At 37.3% G+C, this 27,275-nt stretch overlaps 1 protein-coding gene across 2 annotated transcripts in view; it reads right to left on the bottom strand.

Moving 5' to 3' along the window:
* Window positions 1-27,275, bottom strand: part of ARHGAP10 (Rho GTPase activating protein 10) — a 135,001-nt gene that overhangs the window by 69,737 nt on the left and 37,989 nt on the right. The window contains exons 2-9 of one of the 2 annotated variants that reach the window (XM_079305953.1): window positions 26,368-26,463; window positions 26,217-26,278; window positions 14,148-14,219; window positions 10,731-10,832; window positions 7,788-7,898; window positions 5,627-5,731; window positions 1,990-2,119; window positions 603-709 (exon numbers count right to left, since the gene is read on the bottom strand). In XM_079305953.1, coding sequence (XP_079162079.1) covers window positions 603-709; window positions 1,990-2,119; window positions 5,627-5,731; window positions 7,788-7,898; window positions 10,731-10,832; window positions 14,148-14,219; window positions 26,217-26,278; window positions 26,368-26,463 — 785 coding nt within the window. The remainder of the gene's footprint in view (window positions 1-602; window positions 710-1,989; window positions 2,120-5,626; window positions 5,732-7,787; window positions 7,899-10,730; window positions 10,833-14,147; window positions 14,220-26,216; window positions 26,279-26,367; window positions 26,464-27,275) is intronic. The other variant, XM_079305954.1, reaches the window with a different exon arrangement.

Genomic DNA, 27,275 nt, shown 5'->3' with positions numbered 1-27,275 from the left:
CTTGCAACAAAATACATTTTGTCCCTATCAATACATTCATTTAATGTGTCATCTTTAAAGGTAATGAGTGACATCAACTTCCAACTATTTCAGTAGAATTAAAGCTATTTAAAGATATCAAAGTCTTGGATATACAGATGCTTTTAAAGATATCTGAAATTACATTCAGTTATCAGTAAAAATTATATTCTTATGAAAACCCACTTTTCTAGTCTCACTTCTAGCATTTAAATCTCCAAAAGAAAACTCTAACTGAATAACTTAATAAAGAAATTTCTAGGTGTGTTATATTTTCCTGATTTATACTTTAGAAAGTTAAAGCCCTCGTGGATAAATATGATTCCAAACAGTGAAACATTGCATGTTATCTGTGCCAGGTCCTCTGGTCTTCCAAAATGAAGCAACTGAAAAGTCTAGAGAATTCTTTCCTATTAACCCACCCATACTTTAGGTTGATGTCCTTCAATGCAGACTGAATTGCATGTGGAAAGATGGAAAAAAGGGACAAGGAAGGTAGAGGGGGAAAGGACTTGGCACATCTGACACATTCTCTGATCTTAATAGAGGACAAGTGTAAGAGTAGAATATATAAATATACATACAACTTTCCCTCCTGATCTGTGTTCAAATGGGATCATGGAGAACTTCTTTGTCTCTTTCCTGTACATGCAATAGTGCTTCACCCAACTGGAACCAAAAGGAGCAGGCCCTACATAACACAAAAGCAATAAAAAGCATGTACTTTTTCCAGTTCCTGCATTCTCTTCTCCTGTATTCTAAAATGATACATAAGTGCCCTACTTAATTTCTAATAATGCAGTATTTAAAGCAAAGGTACAAATTAAGAATATTATACAACATCATACAAATGTTCACCACTGCTTATTCTAAAAATTGATGCATGTTTTACTTCACTCTTATGCTTAATGACAAATGCAAAGAATTATTAAGGCATCTTTCTCTCACTACTACAGAGAAAATAATTTTCCCCTATAAAGCAAATACCCCCTTGAGATTTTATTTAGCAGAAAGCTAAATTTACACCTGGTAACTTGAAGCTAAATAACCACAGTTTACCACACCTCTATTGCAAGCTCTAAACAATCTCTTGATTAAGGTCTGATCACAACTTCTGACACCAGAACTCTTTCCTATTAATCAGTGCATACCCTATACAGGAGACAGTTTAGAGGCCAGCTTACTGCAAATAGTATTGCTGAGATTTGTACCATAATGTAACTGTTCAAATTTGGGTTCTGACCCTTTGCATCTCCTCCATTCTATTAGTTGACTTTTCCTAAAAAATAGGTCTACCGATGAATCTTCTCACTCCATAAGAGCAAACATCTTAAAAACATGATTTATGCAAAATGTTTAAAAATAAATAATAAATTACAATAAATTGTCATTCCTTGGGCAACAAGAGCTCTGCATCTTGTTTGGCTTTTTTAGCAGTGTGAGAAAGATTTATAATTGTTTGAAGTGTTGACAGGATATGATTTATGTGACATGCACCTTCACAGCAAGAATTTTAACACCAGCTACCTAACATATAGCCTGCTTTATTTGACCCTATCATCACAATTAGGTAATGAAAGTGTATCAATGAATCAAGGAAATGACACTCAACTTCATCATACTCAACAAGCCAAATTTTCAGAGGCTAATTTGACAACTTATGTTGCTGGCTGACAACAAACATTTGACAGTTCTAGGAGAGGTCATTAGTAAGGACTTAAAAATAAGATGAAATCCATTCTATGGTCAAACAAAACTTCCCTGAATCCAGTCACTTTTACTAAAAACTGCCACATTTTCAGCTCCATATTCTTTTTATGAGACACATAACAATGCTGTTAAAAACTTTGAAAATATACTTAGGTGACTCTTTAATCAACTGTAAATTCTTTGCATCTTCCTGCTACCTGCAGAGATAAGACTTGCCCATATGCCCAATATGGGCGCTGTGGAATACAAAATACATCTTACTTTTTTCCTGCACATAGAGATAGCCTTCCATGGTGAAGTGATTTGCTCTTTTATGTTCCTGAGGATTTCTTCTGATCTTGTTCATGAGCTCCTCTACCTCTGACCTTGTTCCTTCAAAACGATTTCGTGTCTAAAATGAGACAGCAGAAACCCTTTGGTAATGAGAGAGGAAGAAAGACTTACTCTTCCTGGCTGATAGGAATCACATACTGGGTTTGCACAGCAAGGTTTTGGTGGTGGGGAGCTACAAAGGAGGCCTCTGTGAGAAGGTGGTAGAAGTTTCTTCCATGTCCCACAGGGCCAGTGCTAGACAGCTCCAAGATGGATCAAGGCTGAGCCCATCAGTGAACACAGTACAGCCTCTGCCATAATGTATTTAAGAGGGAAAAACCACACAATGCCAAATGCAGCCAGAGAGTGGAGTGAGAATATGTGAGAAGAACAGCTCTGCAAACCCCAAGAGGGGTCTGCAGATCTCTGCTGAAGGAGGTGCAGGAGATGATCCAGGTGCCAGAGATGAGATTCCCCTGAAGTTCCTGTGGACATTGGATAAGTCCATGGAGGATTGCCTCAAGTGGCAGAAATCCCAAGCTGGAGTAGGGGAAGAGTGTCATGAGTCCTCCCCCTGAGGAGGAAGTAGCAGTAGAGGTATAATGTGAAGAACTGACCATAATCCTCATTCTCCTGCACCACTGACAGAAGAAGGGAAGGCTCATGAAAAGGTATGTTTAAGATTTGGGTTTTATTTCTCATTATTCTATCCTAATATGGTAAAAAATTAAACTGCATTCTCCCAGTCAAGTCTGTTTTGCCTTTTAATTGGTCTGTAATTGATTTCCCTGTCCTGTTCTTGATCCACAAACTCTTCAGCTAAAGAGGGCATTGATAGAGCAACTTCAGTGGGCCTCTGGCATCCAGCCAGGACCAACCCACCACAAATAGCTATAAAAGGAGACAATGATCCAGGCCATTTTAGGATAGGCAATGCACAATTTCCATAAATGTGTTTACTCTCCAAGTTTTCTGATATTCTTCAAAATCAATGTGGGGTTTAGACAACAGCTGCTGTGACTGTAGAAAGCACACTATGACTGCCAGAGTAGGTTTCTAAAACAATGTAATTGAAATTTCCTTAGAAAAATATTACTACGTATGTTGGCTTAATTAATGAGACTCTTAATTGTCAGGAAGTAGAGGATTTTCTGTGGTGATTTAGGAAAAAAGTGTCAGGAAGGTCATCAACAATGTATACAGATTGAGAATATATGTGTGCCAAGTGCAGAAGCATGCAAAAACAACACAACAAAACTTGGAAGTCCAGTTGATTATTATTCCTGAATGCCACTTGTTCCAAAGTCTGCAAGCATCCGGAGAAGAAATATTTATCAGAATATTAGCAAAAAAAATCAGAAAGTAACCATGCCACACACAAATTATATGATAGAACTACACAAAAAACAAGAGTAGTTCACATCTGGCACAGGAAACTCTTTGGTTTGGTCTGAAAAACACTGGTCAATGAGCAAATAAAATCACAACAATCACAACAATAGCTAGTTTTCTCTACAAATGCACCTGTCTGAGCAGCAAACACTGAAAAACACTTTAAAATCCAAACTGGTACATGTGTTTTGAGGAAAGTACATTTTTCCAGATGCATGATTATGTGTCTTTTTGCTTTCTGAGAGCACCTTGATTTTTCTGAAAATGTTGCCTCACCTATTTTATCTTTTCCCCAGGACAAGCATACAAGATAACATGATTTTGGAAGGATCAGCTTTCTAGAGCTTGGGTTTCTTTCTTTTGGGAGGAGGAGATGGGTAGTGAGAGGAAAGCAGGGTTTGTGGTAGTGAACAGAGAAGAAATCCTTAGAATAATTCTCACAGTAAAGACAACCTGAATGAAAGGAAAGGCAACTACTACAGCTATACTGGCAAGTCTTAAATCACTTTCCATATCCAGCTAGGCTGTCTATACTGGATCTTGTACCCTGGAATTTCTAGCACATCAATCCAGTGTTTTGCCAACAGCTCAGCTGTACCACAGGCTCATTTTTCCTTTAGGATGTCTTGTTGATCTTCAACACAGAGGAAAGTGTGTTATGCCCTCTCAATCTTTTCAAATGCTTCCTTCTATACTCCTTTTACATCAGATAGTTGTTCAGCCTTGTTCTGCCTTCTCTCTACAGCCCCTATCTATTCATAAAACTTGAGCTGCAAAGCTCAAGCTCTTTAGAATTTGGTGGGGCACACTGTGATGCCATTCAGTCAATTGAAAATGCTGCTGCTGGGATTAGCTTACTTTCTTACTGCTCATCATTTCTACACATCACTTCACTTCACTGTCTGTTTTCCATCTATATTCTGAAACCCAGCTCTCCAAAACTGTATCAGAGTTTCCCTTTCCTGTTTCATCCAGCATCAGCTCCCCTCTATGCTGTTCCTCACTCTGTTCAGCACACTGAAGCTGCCAGTCTAGCCAGACATTTCCCCCACAAGCATTGACTTCTGCCACAAAAGCCTGCTCATGAAGTTACCACTAAATCAGTTCCCCTTCTCAAACCAAACAACAGCTCTGAAGGAAACTTGACACTTGACCATACAGGAAGAAAATTAAAGGAGTGGAATCACAGCATGTGAATCACTTCACTATGCATTACAACCACTGTAATCCTTCCTTCCACCCCCTGCTAGTTAAGCCATTTCTAAAAACAGACTGTCCTCTCCAACAAGTAGTTTCTGTGTCTTAATTCCAGATGCCCTCAGAGGTCAACAAAACAAATGCAACATCAGGAATTGATTGTTTGCAGTATGATGTGTGGTTTGCTTTCTACCAAGAAGCCTCTGGCACACCCAAGCTCCTCTGAGAAAGCTTTGTTCCTCATAAATCTCAAGGAAGCAAACAGATCACCTGACTAGTGACTCTGTCAGTCCCACTGCTTCAGCCTTCACCTTGTTCCCTGATCTCCCAGTCCAGATCACACTGGGAGATTTGGGATGAGGGCACACTAAACTAGTGATGGCCTTGTTTACTGTCCTTGAAGGAACACATCATTTGGTCAAATATGCCATGGATGCCAACAACAAGTCTCCTTACACAAACCAACCCCAAAACCAACAGGGATGTTCTTGTCTTGCAGCAGCCCTTTCAGACAATCTCCACACTGCTGTGACCAGCTGTTCTTCCCTTTTTTTAGTTATGAACAATGTAAGCCTATAGGGAAATGACCCCAGACATGACCACCACATATTCAATTTCAAAGCACACCCAAAATGCTGAAAACTTTGTGTTTCATTACACATACTCTGAATTATCCAGTGTTGTTTGCATTTTTAACAGACTTCATTAATTTTTAAATAATTCTTGCATTATTTCTGTCTCAAAAAAAATTTTTAAAAAATGAGTGGAGGCCTTTTACTTCATGCTTGCTTTTTACAGTATTATTAGAAATTACAAAGAACTCGCTGGAATTAGTGATGATTTGTTCAGTGATGTGGTTGGGTATCCAGGAGATGGCACCATATCCCCAAAATTCACAGGCAATGCACTGACATGGAACTAAGTGTTGGTATTACAGATACTGCACATGCAGCGAGTTCAGTGAGTGATTTTACCCACAAATGTAGACTCGACTTACATTCTGTATATTTATCTGCAGGGCCATTTTGTAATGATTGAAGTCTTTAGCAAGTTCATATCCCTGGTGATAGAAAGTGAACAAACCCTGAAAAAATGACAGCACCTGAAATAGAAATAAAAGACTTGTTAGGACAAAAATGTTTTCTTCAATTCAATTACTGCACATAGGCTTTTTTGGAAAGCTAGATCACAAAATTTTTTTTTTTTTTTAAATTTCCAATAATGCCTACACTTTATGAGTAATATTTAAATCCTAATGATGATCTATGCATACAGACATTTTGGATGATCCTGCCTCTGGAATTTCACAGCTGATCTCTACTTTCCATTTGACCATAGGGAATGTATATCCCATGTTCCCAAACTTTCCTATGTAGCCTTTTCCTACAACTGCTCTGATACCAATGATCCTGGAACACACATTTGTGCACATTTGTGAGATAATGATCCTTCTGTCTTTTAGTCATCTCTTTCCTGGTCATTCCTCTCTGCAAATGACCACGTGGAGATGACTTTCACATCAGTCATCTGGTTTGCTGGAAGAAGGAAGCTTCCCACTGCTGCCTTCTGTGCACAAAACTGACCTTCTGTCAGAACCAGCAAGTGACCCAGCAACTCAGCATATGCTGACTTTAATATTTCAATTTAAAAGAACAAACAAGTTGTACTACTCTGGAAGCAGCATGAGGTGTAGTCGTTCCTAACTCTCCTGTTTAGTTCAAATTGCTGGGAGAAAGCAAGTGAGCAAGCAAGAACAACTCCCTTAAGACAACAAGCCAAATAACTAGGTTTTTTATTATTCAATGAAAGTCTGAAGTCATATACCAAACTGCTTTCAAAAAATGCAGAAAAGCACATGAACTTTAAGTATTATTAAGGGAAAAGGAAATAAGAATTTGGTACAAAATATTTTCAGCTTTCTAAGCTAGTGTAAACTTCAAGTAGAAATTAGGCAACAAAGTTCAGCCCCATCTAGAAGGAGCTTTCAGAAATGACAGACATGTTGCAAGTACATAATTTGAAGCTTCATTTCTCTAGTCTGGCTCTGAGGAAACTTCAAACTATCTGAAACACAATTACCAAATGCAAAACTATTTAGGATTAGAAAAATATTTTAAAATTAAATATTTTTATAAAAAATAAAAAAGTCAACATATCTACAGAAAAAAAAAAACCCACACAACCATTCTTTTCACAGCATTTTGCCATTCTTTAAACAATGCTGATATAATTGCAGAAATGTATTCCCCCATAAATATTTTAGCATTTTTTTTTAATACAGGAATTATCTATATTAAAATAGACAGTTCTTACTAACTGCATAATCACCAGCTATTTTGATTAGGGTAATTTGAAATTTCTTTTTCATTATTACATTAAAGTAATTGTATCAGAATAAAAGGACAGACTTGGCCCAAAAGCACAGACTTCAGAGGATGAGAGAACGCAAGTTGCTTCTACAATCCATCCTCCCTTTATTCTCAGTATTACACTTACTGTTCTCTTGTTGTTTGATAAATTTGTATTTAAAATATCAAGCTAATGCACATTTCAGAAAATTTTAGAATAAGTTCTTCTCATATATTGAAGAAAGTCTTGTCAGTGCATGCATGATTTTCACTAAAATTCAATTAAACCCTTTAATTTCTGCACAGATTCAATTGCAAGTGAAATTAAACCTATCAGGCTACCCAGTAACAGGCTTCCCATGCAGCAGCACTCTCCTAAATGATTTATATCTGCAATTAGCAGGCCTCTAAGCCCAACCTTCATAATTAAAATTAGATTCCTTGCATTAGTCAGCAATAACATTTCATTGGTTAGAAAACCAAAGGCAAGAATCCTGACACCAAAACCTTCTTGAATCCTCTACTCTCACAATGTGAACTTACATTTTTGCAGTACAACAAAAGATTTCACATTTTCTGAAAATCAACATCAGTGGGTCCAAATCAGTTCTTATTCCTGAGGTAAGATTTGACATGCCTGGTTAAGTTTATCTGCACTAGGAATCTGTGCAGATGTAACAAGCTGATTTAAATTCTGTTAAGTCACCCAATTGGTTGTGTTTTCCAGAAAGCTGAGCTTGGCTTTTATCCAAAGCTTTCCTTCTCCATCCCTTCTGGAAGGCAGGGTAGGTTGAATTCACTGGTACTTACAGGCTCCACACACTCAAATTTCTTCCGCTCCTGTATCTCCTGCAACTTGCACACGTACTCAAGGGACAGCTCATAGAAGTGTTTCCTGTTCTGCTCCACTTGGTTATCTGCCTGCACACAGAGCACACCTCATGAAGTTTCACTGCAGACAGCTTCAGGATAACACACTTATATAAGTGGCAAGCAGGTAATTTTCACCATATTTGAGGGATTTGTTACAGCACAGATCCTTTATTTACTCTTAAATGGCAGCAGCAATTCCCTTTCACTAGATAATATATATTTGAACCATGAGGCTAGACTTTTTAGAAAAATTCCATCAACGCCACTTCAAGCTTCTTTTCTAGGGAATCCAACTTTTAACAGCATTGCAAAGGTACCTGCCAAGACAGAGTGCAGTAGCAAAGAGCATCTTCCATTAGAAAAGGGGGAAATGATTTCTCCAATCAAATTAAGGAAGATAATGTGATTTCTGTAAACTAAAGTGCTGGTGCTGTAAGTTTTATACTATAATCCAAATAACTGTTGTAAATAGCCAGAATGCTGTTGCACCCATCCCCCACCTGGGCTCAATCTGACTGGCAAGAAATGCAATAGAAAAAAAGTTCACTTATTGGTACAATTCTACAAGTTTCCTCAGAGAAAATGCACCCTTTCTACCTGCAGCTGATATTCAGCACAGATTTTTAGAAATGCCAACACCAGATTAATGCTACATTTCAGCTGCAATCCATCTGCATATAAATATTTTACATCCTAGCATCTTGAATCTTAAAGCTTGGTAATAGAAACTATTACTAAAATACATAAAAGTCTGCTCTAAGTAACTAACACTTAGTCTTGCCTACAAAGATAATACAAAATGCTTCTACAGTGAATTACCAAAGGAAGTAGAGAAAGAGGACAAGACTTACTATCAGACTCTCTCTTAAATACTGAGTCTACATCCTGCAGGCAGAACAGTGAGTGCTGTGCTTTAAGAGGATAAGCCAATTTAGCTTTAAGACAGTTTTGCCTTAAGACATGCTTGGCTTTAGTGCTCTGTGCTGGAGAACTGTGAGCAGTTAAAGGGGCATAACCACAAATGCCATTAAATAAATAAAGCCCTGATAAGTATTTCAGTAAGCAAATGTGTTTCAACAAGCCATGCCATTTTGATGCATCACAAAGTGTGGAATTGTTTGAGCTGTCAATCTATAAACACAGGAATTGTTTGAGTTGTCAGCTAAGCTTCTAATCATATCAACATGACGGGTACCACAACACCCTAGAAAGAGACTCTGAAGTGGATCTTTGAGGATACAATCCAGAATACACCACCACAACTCTGGTTTTTTGAGTCATGAGGCTCCCCATGCACACAGCAAGTTGCATTGTAGTTTGTGTACTGCTGAAGAAAGAAAGAAATAAGACTCACACTGTGTCTCATTGAAATTATAGGAGTATCCCACCACCAGGAGAGCCTTCATGTTAAGATATACTCCACACTATGGCACATTTTTCAAGTTTTTGTCCAATGTATACCTGCACTATTTACTCCAGTCAAGAGCTGATATAACTAGACATGAATAAAACTAAATTATATATATTATAATGCAACTATATGCACCTGTTCTCTAATCTTGTGCAAGAAATTGTTTCATATTTCCTCTGACAACATGCTGCAAGGGCCTTTTTTCTTCAAACTGCTTGACATTCATAGTTCAAAATTAAACACAAATGTGAGAGCCTGACTGAAGAATTTCAGAATTTTTGTTCATGAACTTTGAAGGACATGTAAAACAAATCTATTTGCTCATTCTAGATTTCACACATGCTCTAAAGCTTCAGGCTATATGTGATACTTCAAAATACCTCTTAGAGGCAGTATGTATTTTTCCATTGAGGTTAGGTCTCATTTCAGATTTGATATTGAGAACCATATTTCATCAAGAGATCATAATCAGCCCTTTATCATTTTCTCTGCATCAGGTTCTTTGGCAACTGATCAATTTGACAAAAGTAGAGGTCCTGACACATGAGCCATGCCCAATAACTTCACTGGGACAACTCAACTTCCCAAAAGACACTTGCTCACACATTTGAGGGTCTATGTTGCAAATGCAGCATGGTGAAGTGACATCTTAGTGAAACTCAAGAGTAGAGAAGTTCCTGGGTAACTCTGCCAGCAATATTAACCATTTTTTATGAAAAATGGCATAGAATATTTGGGATGGGGTAGAGGGCAGGGACAGAAGTTATCCCTGAAGAAAACATTAAGGTTTTTTATGGTCAAAGCATCAATAATTCTGACATAATTACATTTATCTGGGAAAAAAGTCCTTCTGGCTACAGCAAGTCTCTACAAGATTTCCTGGCAGTCTTCTCACATGCTATCTGCTGCTGCTCCAGAAATAAAAACTATTACAAATAAGTTGATGATGATAATAAGCCCAGAGGGACGGAAAGAATGCCAGGCAAAATATATCTATCAGTTATAAATTGTCAACAAACTTTTTTAAAGCACTACTCAAAAAAATCCCAAAACAAATCTTCAAAACATGAAAAAAAGAAAAGGCACAAATCTACTTTATTTGGGAAAAGAGTCTTGCTGTCCTCTGCATCAAGTGTTATTACAGGACACTCAGTCAATACTCCCCATGTAATGGAAATTACATGACTGGTACAGCCTTGTAAGAAATGCAGTTTTTCACAGAATGTTTGCATTTCACTATTCCCTTAGTTACATATAAAAAAAAATGACATGATGCTCAATGCTTCATACACACAAACCCTTGTTTCAGGTGAAGGTACTAGATGAGCACATTGTGATTTTCTCTCCAGCTTTTCCAGATGAGAAAATGGGTTTGTTTTACCACTAAGAATGCTGTTTCTGTGTTTGTATAAATATATTTACCAATTCCAAAGCCTTCAGCCTGCATGAAAAAAGAGTGGTAACAATACCTCTTGCAATTGTAGCTCTTTCTTCTTAGCTGATAAATTCAAATGTTTTTCTAACAAACTGTAGTTCTTCTCTGTCTCTTTATCAAACTTCTTCTTTTCCTCCTAAACACAGAAACAAAGTAGCAACCATGTAAATATAAAAGTGTACTATTTTTCTTCTTTTAAAGTTCTAGTTCATCAGGAAAAAAGAGAAAAAATATCATAGCCCCAGTAAGCAGAGAAAAATATGCTCCATCTCATTTTAAAAATTAATTTAAAGGTTAACTTGAAACTAAATTACATCATAGCATCATGGTGTAGCTTACCACACAGATGCTTACATCTTCTAAACTGAAAAAGAAAAAAAACCTGACCTCTTCTTGATTTATTGCATTTTTCATTACTTCCAGGCATCATCCACACCACCTTGTTTTTGAATAAAAGACATTACATGGAAATACCAGTTTCACTGAAAAAATAACTTTCCAAAATTGACAAGGGTAAAGTTTCAACAGCTCAAAACCCAAAGCAAATACACTTCTTTATTCCATATGTTTTCTTCATTTTAAAGCTGTACAACAACCTAAGTGCTGAATTCATATTTCTCCCAGAGTTTTATTGTGCCCATGATAAAATCCCAATAGAAATTAAAAAACACCCATAAAACTCAATATCATAGTTTCAAAAGAGAAACTCTCACAGGCACATAAGAATATCATTTCCACAATGTAAATCCATTTCTCTGGATTACACCATTTTTTTATTTCAACAAAAGCAACATATTGCAAGTGGGACAGTCACTACAATTCTTTTTAAGAAAATCTGAGTTTCTGAATCTAACTTCATAGCAGATATTGTAAAAAAATTGATTCTTCAGTTCCAGTGTATAAAGGCAAAAATCAGCATTCATAAATTCAACCAACCATTTTTGAAGCTATTTTTAGTTTATCTAATTGCAGTTGAAAAGAACCTCAAATCAGCAAAATCAAGTAGTTACCTATGTATTTAAGGATTTACTCATCAGAAAGATGCTAGTTTAATCACAATATTTTTCCTCATCTGTAAATATGAAATCACATTTAAATGTATTCTAACCTACTTTTTTCTCCAGTTCTTTTTTTCTCCTCTTAACTTTTCATTTTGAATAATACTATATATACTATATTATAAGACACACACATTTTTGTTCTCTGAACTATTAGATTCTGAAGATGGCATTACATTAAAGATGCTGTTTAGGATTGCTTCTTAGCAAAGACTTCTACCAGAATTTTTTTCTATACTCTGAGACTCAGAATTTCCTTCCAAAAAGGAGTCTTTAAAAATACTTATTATCAACTGAGAAACATGAAGATATGCATATAGTATCAGGGGCATTAGGGACAACATATTAGCAATATGAGGAATTAGGAACAAAGTAGATTGCAGAGAAAGAGGTGAAAGAATTTGTGTTTATATTAGCAAAACTTCCATTGATGTGGTGAATATTTGAATGCTCCCAGAAAAAAACCAAAAAAACAAACAAACAAAAAAAAAAAAAACCAAAAAAAAAAAAACCACCAAAAAACAAGAGTTATCTCAACTTCTGAACAGGCAAAACCAGAAACTCCACACACATAGTCAGGATTAGTGCAGCAACACCTTTCACTAAGTGGTAATTCAATATGTGTCTCAGCTTCCAGCTCTATAAAGCTAGACTTTCATCCTCTTCTTTTCTTAAACCTAACTTAGGCCATTTCATCAACAAAGGGATGTAAGATGCAGAAAAAAATCTGAGGCAGCAGATTCAACATTTTTTTCATAATGGTAGAGCATAAATCTTTCCTACAGCAAATACTACACAATGTTGCAGAAGTATTTTACCACTAGATGCCACAGCTTGGTTTTCAGAGCTAAGCAGAGTTACATTTCCAATGTCAGTGTTTTGATTATATTGAATGAATATTCACTTTAGCTAAATATTTTTAGCTGGAGCTAAATATTGTTAGAGGGTTTTTATTTAAACATTATACAATTATGTAAGTCTTCTATTTAAAGGTCATTGAGAATGCTGTCAGAAAAAAAAAAAAAAAAGTTAGATCAGAAATAAAAGCTACAGCTTCACAGAAACAGGGACACAAGGAATAAAAAGTCCTTCCAAACAAAATAGGAGATTTAAGCTGTGTGAAAGTAATTTGTGTTAGAAGAATAAGGGAGAGAATTCTGACTAGGAAATGAGTGAAGATATGAGATAAATTAAAGCAGTAGGAGTTCTCACCCCAAAAACAGCAATGTTCTTTAACAGCAAAAGTACTGCTGAAATAATGCATTCACTACGCAGCTGTTTCTATGACATTGGTTACATTCAGAACAAATTCTCTTTTTCCTTGGAAGACTGGCTATATTACAGCCCAAGTTTTTATTGTGTGCTGGTTGGGTCACCTAATACACTTCTCTCAAGTCCATAAAATGACACAAAGCTCATTGTACCATTGAGCTGAAAGGATTTATGATCAGCAGAGCATTTTCAGTTCATGAACACTGAAATCATATGCAGAACATGTTAATCATTCCTGCCAAAGTCAAAATGTATAGTGTTCTCATAAGTAAAACATTGTCTTAGTTACTAAATATCACTGGTGATGAAGTCATGAAATTGTAAAATAAACCATATGCAGTTATTTTGAAAATGCATTGAGTTTTACAACAGAAAGCCAGAAAAAAATGCTGGTTTCCTTCTTTTCCACTTTTAAAATAAACACTTATATTTCTTACTTCAAGAAGGAAGGTAGACAGATACAAATTTGTCCTTGTTACTTTTATCCAAATCTTATCTTTTGTTATCTTTTATCCAAATGAGTCTGTACTCAATACATGAGGTTTACTTTGCTTTTTTTTCTTAAATTGTTCATAACTTGGTGACAATCTTTAATAAAATGACCAAACACTATTATCAAAAGTACTTTCAATGAGATCTTGTCCTTATGATCCTTAACCCTATTATACCCATCCATAAAAAGAGCCAATGAGGTATTTATTTTTTAAAAAATTAAATCAAAGCAATTCTCATTAGCAGGTAGCAAAAATGCAGTTAAAAGCATATGGATGAGAGAGCTCCTTTAGGTAGTTAATATTTTTCAGCCTTTGATTGTGCAACTGCAGGCAAATACAAAGCAGAATAGGGTTACCCATTAGGAAGGGGGGGCAGGCTGTTAGCAGAATTCTTCCTATTCCAGACAGAGGAGATAAGGGAGGTAGGGATAAGGAAGGGAAAGGACACATTCTTCTCTTCTTGAAACATTCCATTTGTTTCTGAAGCAAGTTCTCAAAGTAGAAACAAAAAAAAAGTGTGAACACATAAAATACAAACAATGATGTTTCTGCCAATTAGATGTCATTATTACAATCCAATCCAAGTAGAGAAATTAAATAAACTTATAAAGGCAAGGAGGAACAAACCTTTACAGCTCCTAGCTGCTCTTTCCTAAATCTTTCCAAAGGTTTGATCAGAGTTTCAGTAACACTGAGTGCCTAGAGAAAAAAAAGCATGGGTTAGGTTTTTGTAGCCAGATTGATGAGTCACATCAGCATCAGCAATAAAAAGAAAAAAAGCAAGCAAGCTCTGGGGTAAAATAATAGAAGCATGCAAGTTAAAGCTTCTAACTCAAAACAAAACAAACCCACATCTCCAAGTTTATTCAAGCTTACAAAATTTCTTAATTTAATCCACTATCAGGAAAATTAAATTAAAACAAATGCAAAAATTTCAGAAATTTCCAGTCTGCACCCAAAATTGCAACTGCTTCATTTGTACCACTCTTGCAGATCAGGTTGAAGGCTTCAATGACTAAACACCAGAATGAGACAGGAGAAATGATTCATTAGAGGATGCAAAAATTTCTGCAACAAGAAGCACTACAGACAACTGTGGAATAGACCAGTGAGTGGCAAATAATAATCTTTTAAGACAGTTAAATCCATTAAGCATTCATATAAATCTCCAAATATTTTCACACTTAAGTACAGTGATAAGACCTTAAGCTAAATTATAAAATAAAAGTGGTGTGAAGTCAATAAACAAGAGGTTGAGGTGACTGGGTGAGCATCCACTAGTGCACTTATGAAATAAAGTCTCATGGCCAGAGTAAAAAAGAAAAAAGGAGGACAAAATATTCCATCATAAGAGAGAAAACTGTAGCTTACTAGATCTGCACAGCTACTAACTCAAATGAAATTTCCCTAAAGATGGAGCAGGGTTCCATCTCATGCAAACAAGGCTTCAAACTTTAAAAGTATTTGAAATTTCAGGAAAGGCTGGTAGTTTTTGAACACAATAGCAGCATGGAAAAGACGGCAAGAACACTGCAGGTGTGGGAGAGCAGGTAGGATCCTTTTGGTCTGTCCTAAGGCAGACTCACAGAAAAAATCATGCCCAGGACAGGGCTGAGCACAGGCACTGGGCTGAGATGCCAAGAGCTCAGGCAGAGCTGTCTGGAATCCCCCTAACATACAACAGAAACCTTTCTCTTTCCTCCCCTCTCCCCTCCCTTTATAGTGAAAAATCTTCAGATAAAACATCACAGGCTTAAGCCAGCCTTCTGGAACACTTCTGAAAAATTCTTATCATAAAACACATATGTGATGTCCTGGAGATCTGGCACAGCACAGATCTGAGCAGCACTGTCTGCTCCCACCCATCCCTGGAGCCATGAGGGATTACTGTGGGAGTCATCCTGCCAATTCCCTGTAACCAGAACAACCCACATTTCTAAGCAGCCAGCCCAGCACACTAACCTGCAGCTAACTGGAAACCAAAGAGCTGGCAAGTCTGGGCCAAACTGGGTGCTGCACAGTCATCCATGGAACAGCTACATCCTAACTCCAGAGCATGTTTTCTCAGCACAAAACTTCCCTCTGCATCCATTTCCTGACTTGGCCAAACACATTTTAAAGCACTCTTGGTGGGAGCAACAGGAAAAGGAAGAACTCTCAAGTCAGATTGGAGAGCATAGAAACCACACAAGCAGTCCTATACTGGAAAACTTTAAATTGTTCCTCTGTTCTAACAAAGTGAAGGAGAAAGCTCCTCAGAGGAAAACTCAGAGAGGATGGCACAAGCTTCCACAAGATAGAACACCAGAGTTAACTGGAATCATTTCAAAGCATTTAAATGTAACAACTGAGCACTCACAGAGTTAGCAGGTTAAGAATAATTAACAAATGAAAAGTTGCCTATTAGTTGTTTGAACTCTTGCACAAACAAGTGTAAGGTTAACACGTATTGAATGTATGCTGAACACAAAGTCCAAATCAAAGAGAGTCATAGCACCTTGATGTAACACAGGGAAAAGCAAAAAAAAAGGAAAATATATGCATAAAAGGCTATGCTTCATAAAACAGCAGGGTTGACTGTAAATCACTTGTTCTGCTACTCCTGTGCAATATTAACTATGGGAACCACTGCAGGAATTTGTCTGAAGCAGAAAATCATCTTTAAATCAAAATGGGATGTTCTCTTCAGTGACTGCCAACAAGCAGATTCCAATGCTGCCAGTGGGATGATATGCCAGTAATTCTTTCATTAAAAGGAAAACAAGCTTCCCCTCCTTCCAAAAAAGACATTTCTCATTTTGCACTTCAACTTTTGTTAATAGATGCATTCCCAGGTGCCTGCCATAAAGCTACTCATGATTTGTCACTACTTTTGCTTTCTGTGCCTAAGTTAAATAACAGGACTCTTTCTTACTTCTGGGTGGGGTGAGATTTTGCAGATTTTTGGTCATTCTCATGAAGCTTCATACCAGGCCATATATTACAATACAAGACAGGTGAATTCAACAGTGAATTACAGAGATGTTCTTCTCACTGACAAAATTCATTATTAAAATACTGTTCAAGATTAAATAGAGAGGCATTGCCACTGCTTTCCAGTACATAGAATCCAGTGCTTGCCTTGAAAAGTTATAAACAGATGTATTATTATTTATAGAAAAAAAAGCATTATTTACACTGCTATTCATTCTTAGCTTATTTATAACTTGGAAACTTAACTCTTTTTTTTTAAACTATAGATAGCAAATTAGCAAATAGAAAATAAGCAAGGGACTATTTGAATATATTTGTAGTTATCACTTGTACCTTCCTTTAGAACTAGAATCATGTTAAAATGCAAAATTTCCAGCAAAAGTTAAATTAGGCATTCAAGTTCATTAATATGAAACTAGATGTTCTTTTTTTCTGTCTTGAATCTTACATTCATTTTCATCCCTCTACTTCTCTAATCCTGATTATGACAGGAATGTAGTATTTAAAAGGACATTTTAATACCCCTTTCTTTACATCTCTGATCCATCCAAACCTACATGAAACAAATATATATTCAACTATATCTGGCAGGCAAACTGTGGCATGCAAGTCATAAGTGAATCAATCAAACGAGGTCATGTCTCAGGAAACAGAATCTTAACCAGCTTTGCAAATGTCAAAGTCTCAGGAATGCTTTGAGAAATGTTTAACCCCGTGTGCACACGTGTCTTGGGCAGTCTCAAACTGCTTATACTAGTCCTGCTCTGTTTGCAGCACTTACAAAAGGTCAAAGAATTAACTTGAACACAAATCTGGCAATAAAATCATGAATGCCATCACCACCTCAGATCACTGCATCCAACATTTTCAACATCCTGAAGCATGTTGTCAGTTTTGTATATATCTATTTCAAATGCCTTACAAAACTCCACTTGCTCATGCAGAGAAATTGTACCGAATAATGATAATCTTGCCTTTTCCAGCTCAATTTCCTCCAAAGAAAGAAGTAACAGGCCATAGATTAAGGGGCCCAAATCACTCTTTCCTGTGCCTCAAAGGCACAGGCTAAATTCATTACAAGCTCACTAACAGCTGTTGGACAATTCCTCAGTCAAGTCAACAAGACCCAACAGGTCACTGAGCAATCAGTGATGACTCCATTTAGACTGTCACTTCTTCCCTTCCCAGAAAAGGTGGGAGGAGAGGTGTTTGAGGAGAAACTGCTTCCACCAACACCTGCTCCTATGCACTGTAACCTGACAGAGAAGGCCAGGCACCAGCATTCACTGCTCCTCTTGCTTTCTCCTGCAGTAGGCAGGAGCAAGTTCTCAAAGTTCCTGCTCCCTTTCCAGGCACAACTGGCTTACATTGCAGAGGAGGGAGGCTGCTTGCATGGCCTGAAAAGGAGTAGCACCCCACAAGAATTCTGCCCAGAGTTCAGTGGCTAAAAAGGTTAAACTAACCTAAGTTAAACAAAGTTTGTTATTAGGCAAATGCAGCACTGGCCTCCCAACCCTCATCCTAAAAATGTTCTTAGAGCTCAGCCTTTACTGGAAGCACTGGAAATTGCACACTGCTCATCTACTACTCTGGTGGTGAGTACTCTGGTGCTGACTCTGTCCATTCTGAATTGAAGCATTCTCCCATAAAAACAGGTTTACTCTGAAAGAAAAAATAGAAAACAAACAACCACAAACATACATCTTCCTACAGACTGCACTGCAACACAGGAGTACTGAGTTCCCAGTTCCTGTCTCAGGAACTGGAATACAGATTGGATGCCTTGCATAACAGAGGTGATTCCATTTCTGAGCATACCAACCAGAAAGATTTATTCGTAGTCAGGGGCAGGATTGTTTTTCCCCTCAACAAAGCTACGAGGGAAGCCACCAAGTCAGTAAGGCAAAGCTCATGAAACTGAGCAAGTGTCAATGAAACCAGATCTGGGAAGGAAGCTTTGCCTTAGTGAGTGCAACAGAGAAGGCAGAAAGGAAAACATGCCTAGCAGTGATTCAATAACAAACTAGTTACAATGCTGCTAAATAAAGAAGATTTCTCTCCAATAAAGATATTTACCACTACATTGCTCTTCTACTTACAGAGGATATGGCTGTGCTCTCCCTAAGAAAATGCACCATTTGGCCTGATAAAAAAGTCAATTCTGATACCTCCAATGTTGGGGGAGAGAGAAATATATAGTTTTCCTACTTCACATACTGATTTGTTGCTGAAATTGCCCAAAATGTTAAGACCTATGCCTGAAACCCTATACTATTAAAAATTGCAGATACAATTCCACTACTGAAGACATCAGATATTACTTGCAAAGCCTGAATCTCTATTTTTTCTCTTCCCATGAGAATATGATTTGCTCTTATAGTCACACATGCCCCCATTTAGCTGCACAGCCAAACTCCCTGCCAGCCCTACAGACAGAGATGTCTCTCTATATAACTACTCCTCAGCACTGGTTTTGTATTTATCTGGAAGCCTGCAGACAATGGAACCCACCCCCAAGGCTCATTATGGTGTTTTCAAATCAAGTTTTCATCTAGTAAACATGTCCGGATTTTCTCTCTTCTCTAGATCTTTCCCTGTAGCTTTACAATCTTAGAAAATGAAAGGGCTTCTGGCACACATTGGGAATACAGACATAGGATTTTTGGTTTTTAGGAGGCCTGCAGTATATAGACTAAAGGATTTTTAAACAGGTCTCATAGCACATTAATACTTGTGTGTCTTTGCAAGTGTGCAGGCTATAAAAAAGAAGTGACATCCATTGCTGTGGAGGAATCCATCTGGTAACAAAAGAGCCAGGGGCATACATCTGTCTTAGAGACAACACATTTTGTGCACTGCTGAAGCACCAGAAGGCATCTGTAACAAAACACATCACCTCCCTCTTAGGTGCTCCACAAAACTACCCTTCAGGGTTTGGTAAGAAGACAAGAAGTTTCTCACACTGTTCCAGGGGGAGCTTCCTAGACCATTCAGCCATTGAATAACAAGCCTCGAACAGGCAGAATCCTGTCCTCTGTACTTCCTAATTCTTTCAAAAGCAAAAGCCTTGGATTGCAGAAAAGACAATAATTGGACTCCTGAGTTCACTCTTCTACAGAAAAGTTATGTCCTGTTCATCTCCTGGAAGTTCATGACTGACCTAAAGGACAGACAGCTACAAGAGCCTCCTATGATCCACTTGCTATGCTGTGCCCTACTCTGAAATGCTGCCCTCATTGATCCTCTTGTCATGAAACCATTGGCCTCCAAAATCAGACTGGTATCATAAGGAAAAAATAAATACTTTCCTTTTTTAGAAAAAGATGATTAAATAGACAGTGGGTTTCAGTAAAAAATATTTTCTGAAAGCTATTTAATAGTCCTGTCTTCCGAGTAAGTTTATACAATATATTCCACTATAAAAAGAAAAATACAAAGCCATAATCATAACAAACAAGAAAACAAAAAAAAGAAAAACAAATTTTCACACACTGCAAAAAATCAGCTTTCCCCATATGCAGTGAAGGAAAGCTGGGGATAACTCCTCTAAGAAAGACCTTCCCTGGGCAAACCACAACACACCAGAACACTGGTCTGGTTCTCATATCATAGACATTGTACATGGTCATACAATGATCCTGACCAAGCAAAAAGGTTGCTCAGAAAAGAAAACTGCATAATGCCCATTTTCTTAGTGCATGGCAAAGCTCATCACTGAGCAAAAAGATGCCTCTGAAAGTCAAGGAATCCAGCAGGGAACAATGGCATCAGTGTTCAATCAAGAATGAATTGCTCAATTGTCAGTGCTTTCCTCCAGAAGAAACAGTGGTGTTATTAAAAACCAGCAAAATCCAAACTGGTGGCAGTTTTACAATGCAAATTCCAAACATTTCCCAATGATGAACTAGCAGAATGAAAATTCTCCAGTGAATTATGTTGATGCATGTGAGACCAGAGAGTTATCTGGAAGAGGAAGCCAGTGGTAACAGAACTTGTCAGCTGTCTTCACTCAGAGGTGGGAGGAACACACCCAGTTCTGGCTTTGCACTTTTTTTCCCTATTGTACAGACAAGTCATCTTTGGTTTATAGATTAATACGGACAAATTCATATGTAACTCACAAAACTATTTCAGAAGACTGTGTATGACATTCAAAACCCAAAAAATAAATGAAACACTCATTGTCAGGAACTACTAAAACAGAGGAAGATGTGCTTGTGTTTTGTATTCTGGTAATTGTATGATTGTCATCTGGTCTCATATCCAGCAGAGGAAAAGGAAGGTTGGACAATGAGATACAGCAGCAGTTGTTCTGCTTGTTTCTAAAACTGGAAAATGTTTTATTAAAATGGAAAAATTGCAAAGGAAAGAAAAGAATGTAGATCCTGCAATTAAGGTACTCAAATTCTGTTCCTGAGACATGCTGTGCCTCTGTCTCTGCACCTGAGATATTCAATGCACTGTTGGCAGTCTAATCTTCCAGAAGTGGTCAACAATTATGTCCTTTCCACTGTCTTGGCAGATATATTTAGCAGTCTGCATTGTCAGCAGATTTAAAAGCACCTGAGCATTTGGAGCATTACACAATGCCTTGAACTTCTATTGAACAGATCTTGAATGCATCACACATCCAACACTACTGGGTATTCTTTTACTCCACACCAGTGAGTAAACTGATTGCCCCTTCACACAGATTTCTTCAGATTACTGTCAAGACAGATTAAGATTTACAAACCCCTAAATACCCACATGCAGAGTGCCAAAGAAAAGCTTGGAAAAATTAATACCACCATCTACACAGCAGTCAACTGCTGAATCAAATCCAGATACAAAAAATCACTGGACAAAAGATAACAGTTAGCTATTCAGGAACACTGTGTGTTAAGTGAGCACTTTACCTGTGAAATAAATACTCAAGCACTTCAATATCTAATCATAAGAGGTAGTTTAAGTAAGAATAAATAAGCAAATGTACATATTTGTACGGATTAAGGTATATCTTTAACCTTTTGAGTGCACACCTTGAATGTTAGCAACTTCTTTTAACTTGTGAAAGCAAAACAAAGAAACTCTCTCCACCTTTTTTTTAAGAAGAAATGAAAAAAAAAATCCTAAAAGAGCAACTTCACGAGGACATTTCTTTAAAAATCCATAAAGAAGCCATTTCTTGTGCTTCTGATACATGCCAGGAATAACTCTGCTTTTCAGAGAGATGCTAATCTGGATTTGACTGGATTCTGCCACCCCAGCAAAACTGACAAAGAATGGAAAATAATTTTTCAGAGGCCAAAACTGCAAAGACGGCACAAGAACAAGCCTTCCTTTCTCAAAAAAAAAAAAAAAAAATAAATAAAAAGGAGGAAAAATATTTTTAAATATAGCTGTTAGTACCTTTCCTCTTAAGACATCTGAAAGAACAGAAGTGTGCAAAAAATGTAGCAGGAAATAGAAGATAACATATCAAAGTAAAATATCATACAATATTGCCTTGGGAAATCACAGGGAATATAGTAAGGTGAATATAATTGTATCAGAAATCCTATGCAAAGAGAAACGCGATGGAATAAAAAGGAAATAGATGAGTACTAGGGGCAAAGTTAGAGGGCAAAAAATATTTTATTTGGCAACAGCAGAAAAAAAACCTAAGGAAAAGAAGTTTTTATATCTATCTTGATAGAGAGAGAAAGGAAGCTATAAAACTCTTATAGAACTGAAATGAGTGTTAAATCAATGATGGAGTATAAGACAACAGATTTTAATTACCTACACAAAGTAAAAAACCCTCAGTTAAATTATAGCAAGCAATCTAACTATAGTTGGTGGGGGAATAGTATAGTGGGGAAAAGCAGTTGTTGAGGGAAATAAAGATTCCTTAAGAGCAATTAGCTGTATTCCTATATTACACAACAGAAGTATTAATTGCATTCAAGTCAGAAGGGGCTTTGCTTCAGAATAGATCAGAAAGTCAGTAAAGCAAACTAAGGGGAGAGGCAAGCAATGTCCCAGAGGATGGTAGAAGAGCAAATATAGTGGCAACTTAAAAGCAAGAAGAAGAGGAAAAGGCAATAATTCTAACATAAAAGACTGAAGGTCTAAACATAGTGTAATTAAATTGAACAAGGAAAAATACAGATGTAAAATACCACTTGGAAAGAGCAACCATGAAAATACAACTATGAAGGAAAAGGAATCAATTTTATTCCATGACTACTGTGGAAAAATTCTCAAAAATTTTCCAGCTTAGCTTGTAGTAAAGGAGACTCATTACAAACATCAGGTGAAACAAATGAAGACTAAACATCAGAATAAAGAGAAATCCACATTCCTGGAACTTTCTGAAGAATAGGTTAGACCACCTCTTGACAAGGATCATGTGAACTCCAGCAGCAGATAAAGGACAGGAAAGAAAGGACAGAAAGCAGGCAAAGCCAGCACACCAAGGTGACCACAGCAGGAGTGCCAAGCACTGCCAAGATTACTGAGGGAACAATACAAGAGCTATCAAATTTGGTTATGACTTAGCAAGACTGGAATCAACAGGGAAAACTAATTAGGGGCCAGCTGATGGTTTAGGAGAAGCTTGGGGTGGAGAAAGAGAGGTGTGAAGGACAGGACCAACAATCTATTGGTACCTACCAGGTAACTCTTCTCTGCTTTCCCCACAGCTCAAATGAGGGCAGACAGTGAAGTCTGCTGTTCTCAGTCCCTCACAGGATCCAAACTCCTTTCTGCTGCCAGGAAAACTGGGGCCAGGAGGGAGGGTTTGGTGCTCTCCCTGGCAAGCAGGGGAACAGCTGGGTACTGGGACAGAGCATCTGAGCATCACCATGCTGGCCCTTGCTCATCCCCACCTTTTCCTACCATCTTGCCAAATTTCCTCTCATCCCTGAACTTGCACAGCACTTCTGCAATGCCAAAGGAGTAGAATTTAAGTCCTATGACTCCATTCACCCTCAAGATGTAAAATTAATTTCCAGAGTATTCTCAGGGACAAAGGAATCTATTTCATATCTGCTCTGTGGAGCATCACCAAGCTATGGAAAAATGTAATTTAGTTTTGTATTGACCACTTTAATAATTCCAGTGAAATGTTTGGATTATTTCCAACTTCCCTTTTCATATGCAACTAAATCCTTTGACACCTGGGATATCATTTCAGCAACATTTGAAGGAGATGGAAGAAATGGTAAAACCATGAAGAGAAAGACTCCAACATCTGAATGAAATTCTATTCACCAGGTAAATGTAAAATGACCTTCTTGGTCATCATTCATTGTAAACACTGACAGCAAGTTTTATGGACTCTGGATTCACCACCATTTCAGAAAACCATGAGAAGTGTAGATGATGAGCATTTATTTTCAGTCTAGAAGGTATTTTAAGTGCAAATTTATTTCATTTACAATGTGGTTCTTAAAAAAAAAAACCCTTTTCTCAAGTATCCAAAAAACTAAAATGCACATCAGTGTCTTATTCATTGATTTCTTTATATTACTTTATGGGACCGAAATTTATCTGTCTATTTAACTATGCACTGACACTGAAGACAGCAGTCCAAAATCCTCTGGTGATCATCAAAATAGTAAGGGGGAAAATGCTCAATAATGAGCATTCTCAACAAAGACTGAATGCTTTTGAAAAAAAAATTCTGCTATATACTTTGAATCTTAATGGAACAGCTTTGGATCCCTGACCTCATTCCAAACATCTGTGAATGCAACATACCCTAATATTCTCCATGGGAGTATCTCTAGAGCTCATGCCACTGTTAAAACATCCACTGAGAAGAAAACTAAAAAAAAAGTCAGGAGCAGATGCTGGAAATTATCTTTTCCAGTCACCACACAATGATTTTCTCAGAGACTTATGGCCATTGTTACACCAGCTCACTGCAGAAATGATACATAATTTTGCTAGACTACAGATGCAATAAAATGGACATGCATCTGGTAACTCAGAGAACATATTCTATTTCTATTTGGTATTAAATATTTTCCCCATTACAGTTTATACTCCCTGTTTTTCATCAGTCACAGTTCTAACAAAAACTGCATTTCATCCTTTCCTCTCAAGAAACTGACACTAGCTAGCTTTCAGTATGATAGCATCTTCTGTGTAAGCATGGCACCATACCAAAAAAGTAAGTTAATACAGTTTCATGGCATTTAATCTGAACAATGGAAGTGTTTTATGATGCAGACAGACAGCACTGGATTCTGCACAGCCTGCTGTGGTGGTGATCTATCCCTGCTAAAGTGCTATTGATGCAGTCACTGAAATGTGCCATGTAATACTGTAGTCATCCCTCTAAAGCCTGATATCAAAATAATGTGGCATCTCTGAAGTATTTTGATTGTAAAACTTCATAAAGATTTTCACTAATTAGATTTGTTCAATTCATTAAAATAACATACAGTTATGGATGGCAGGGAAAAACAAGGTAAAGACAATACTGTAGAATTATGAAAAATTAAAGAAGTATTGAAACATACTTGAGCCAATCTCTACAATTTGGCAAAACAACTCAAAACACTGAAAAATTGTCTACTATGCAAAGACAGTTTTTAGGAAAGTGTGAAGAGCAACACTGACCCTAATTCAGACCTGAATGTGGTTTCAGATCAGATCAGGATACCAGAACAGAACACAACAAAGAATCATGACTATTACTGGGATCAGGACTGGAGAGAGAAACATGGAAAAAAGAATTGTTTGCCAGCTCTTTTATCACTTATCTACATATTCCTGCACTGCAGGCACAGCTTCTGGCAGAAAGAAACAGGGAAGACAGCAGATTAGTCTCAGCTTCCTCTCAGTGATGCCAAGGGATCACCGATTTCCAGGAAGGCAAAGATATAATCACATGACAAATACTGAGAAATGCAATTGCTATCAAGTCAGATCTAAGCACATTTCCCAGATAGAGATTCTGCCCTGGCTCAGAAGAAAACTGGGTACACAGCTGCTCTGTGAATCCCTGCTCTGAAACAAAAGCTGGGCATGCAGCTGCCGAGAAAAACCAGAAAGAAATCCTTCAGAATGAAACCCCCCATCTCCTGAAAAAGTTAGGAAACCCAGGTAGCAAGGTATTCTGCAGAGCTCTCAGTCCCTGCTTCATGTGCAGCCACCATGAGCCCTATTTCACTAACTACACCCCAAGCAATCACAGGCAACAGAACAAAGAACAGAGAACTTTTGCACAACAGAGCAACTGTCTGCAGCTCCAACCTCACACCACAAAGCTCAAACACAAGGTAAAGGTTTCTAAGTCTGCTGCTTCATAAATACAACAGATTGCATCCCAGATCCACACAAGCATTGAAGCCAGAGTTACAGAGATCCTGGATCCAATATTGGCGAATTGCCAAAACTTGAGTGTTCCCTGCCACTAAGAGCATTAACTCTTTAATTTTGCTATTTACTGGAAATGGTAAACAAACTTATGATGGCTTTCCCATTCACCCTAGCCATAATTAATCTGGGCATAACTGTCTTAAACCAATTCATATTTATCCATCCCTACTATACAGATTTCTTCTTTAATGAGAACTAGTTGTAGTCTGTACTCTAGACTATAGAACCAGAGGTTGCACAATGAGAGTTCCCATTGTTAAGTCAGTGATATCAACACCTTGGTGGTTAACAAAGCAATAAAAACAGCTTCACCTAATGTTGATCTCTTTGCTATGAGCACAGCTTTTTAAATCACTTATTGCAACTCACCAAAATTTCTCTTTGTTCTTCAAGGTTTTTTAAAAAGTTTGAAAACTCATGAAGTGATGCATCTGTAATACAAAACAATTCAAAAAAAGTTTACTTATGTTGCAGGATGGCACTGATAAAATATAGTCACTCATAGTCACTTCTTACCTACCTATGTATCTTTCATCATCAGTCTCTGCATCACCAATGAATTCAAATTTAAAGTCTCTCAGAGAATGGGCAAATTTCCTCTGGGCTGCTGAAAGGTCTGCAAGGAAAAAACAGCACAGGTTGAAGGGTAAGCAGTCATTTTTAAGTAGGCCAGAAGATTTCTCTATGCCTAGAATAACCAACTTTTACAATAAATTCTTCACACAAGGCTTCCTAAGGACATTAAGGACATCCAGTGTTGCCTAACCCTCTTCTGATAAGGAATTTGTCACACAGATTTCTTTATGCAAGGCTATACAGTAAGCATGTAACATCTATCCCAACATCTTCAATTTTGGGCACAGGTCATGAAAACAAATCTGTAATTATAGAAGTTAAGGGCAAAGCACTCAGAGTAAATTGCACTAGTTGTCTTGCTCTCCTAATCTAAATTCACTTGTTTATTCACCAGCACAAATACACATCTCAGAATTTTCTAAATACTATACACAGATAGCTCTGTAAGTGAAACCTTTATACATAAACATACATAAACCAAATACAAAAGAATGGTTGCATCTGAACTAGAAATACCATGGAGTTAAACTCTGCCAAAAGCCAAGTTAAATGCACAGCATTAAAACTAATTTTATATAATAACTTTTTGTAACAGTCATAAAACATTTCTAGCAGTCCAAACTTTACCCACTAACATTTGACAATTTGAGATCAGAGACTGCACTCTTGCATTTTTCAGGAAGTAATCAGACTCCATACTCAGCCACAATATCATTGTGACAAACCCTCACTGAAAGTCATAAAGCTGAAAATAAAGTGTACACACACTTTTCTATTGTGCTGACGTGCAGGTTGGGAACATCACAAGTTCTGGGAGGATTCAGTTGTTTAGTAGGAAAAAAAAAAAAAAGT

This window comes from Erithacus rubecula (assembly GCF_903797595.1).
Source record: "Erithacus rubecula genome assembly, chromosome: 5".
Taxonomy (NCBI): domain Eukaryota; kingdom Metazoa; phylum Chordata; class Aves; order Passeriformes; family Muscicapidae; genus Erithacus; species Erithacus rubecula.
This window is presented reverse-complemented; position numbering and strand designations above follow the sequence as displayed.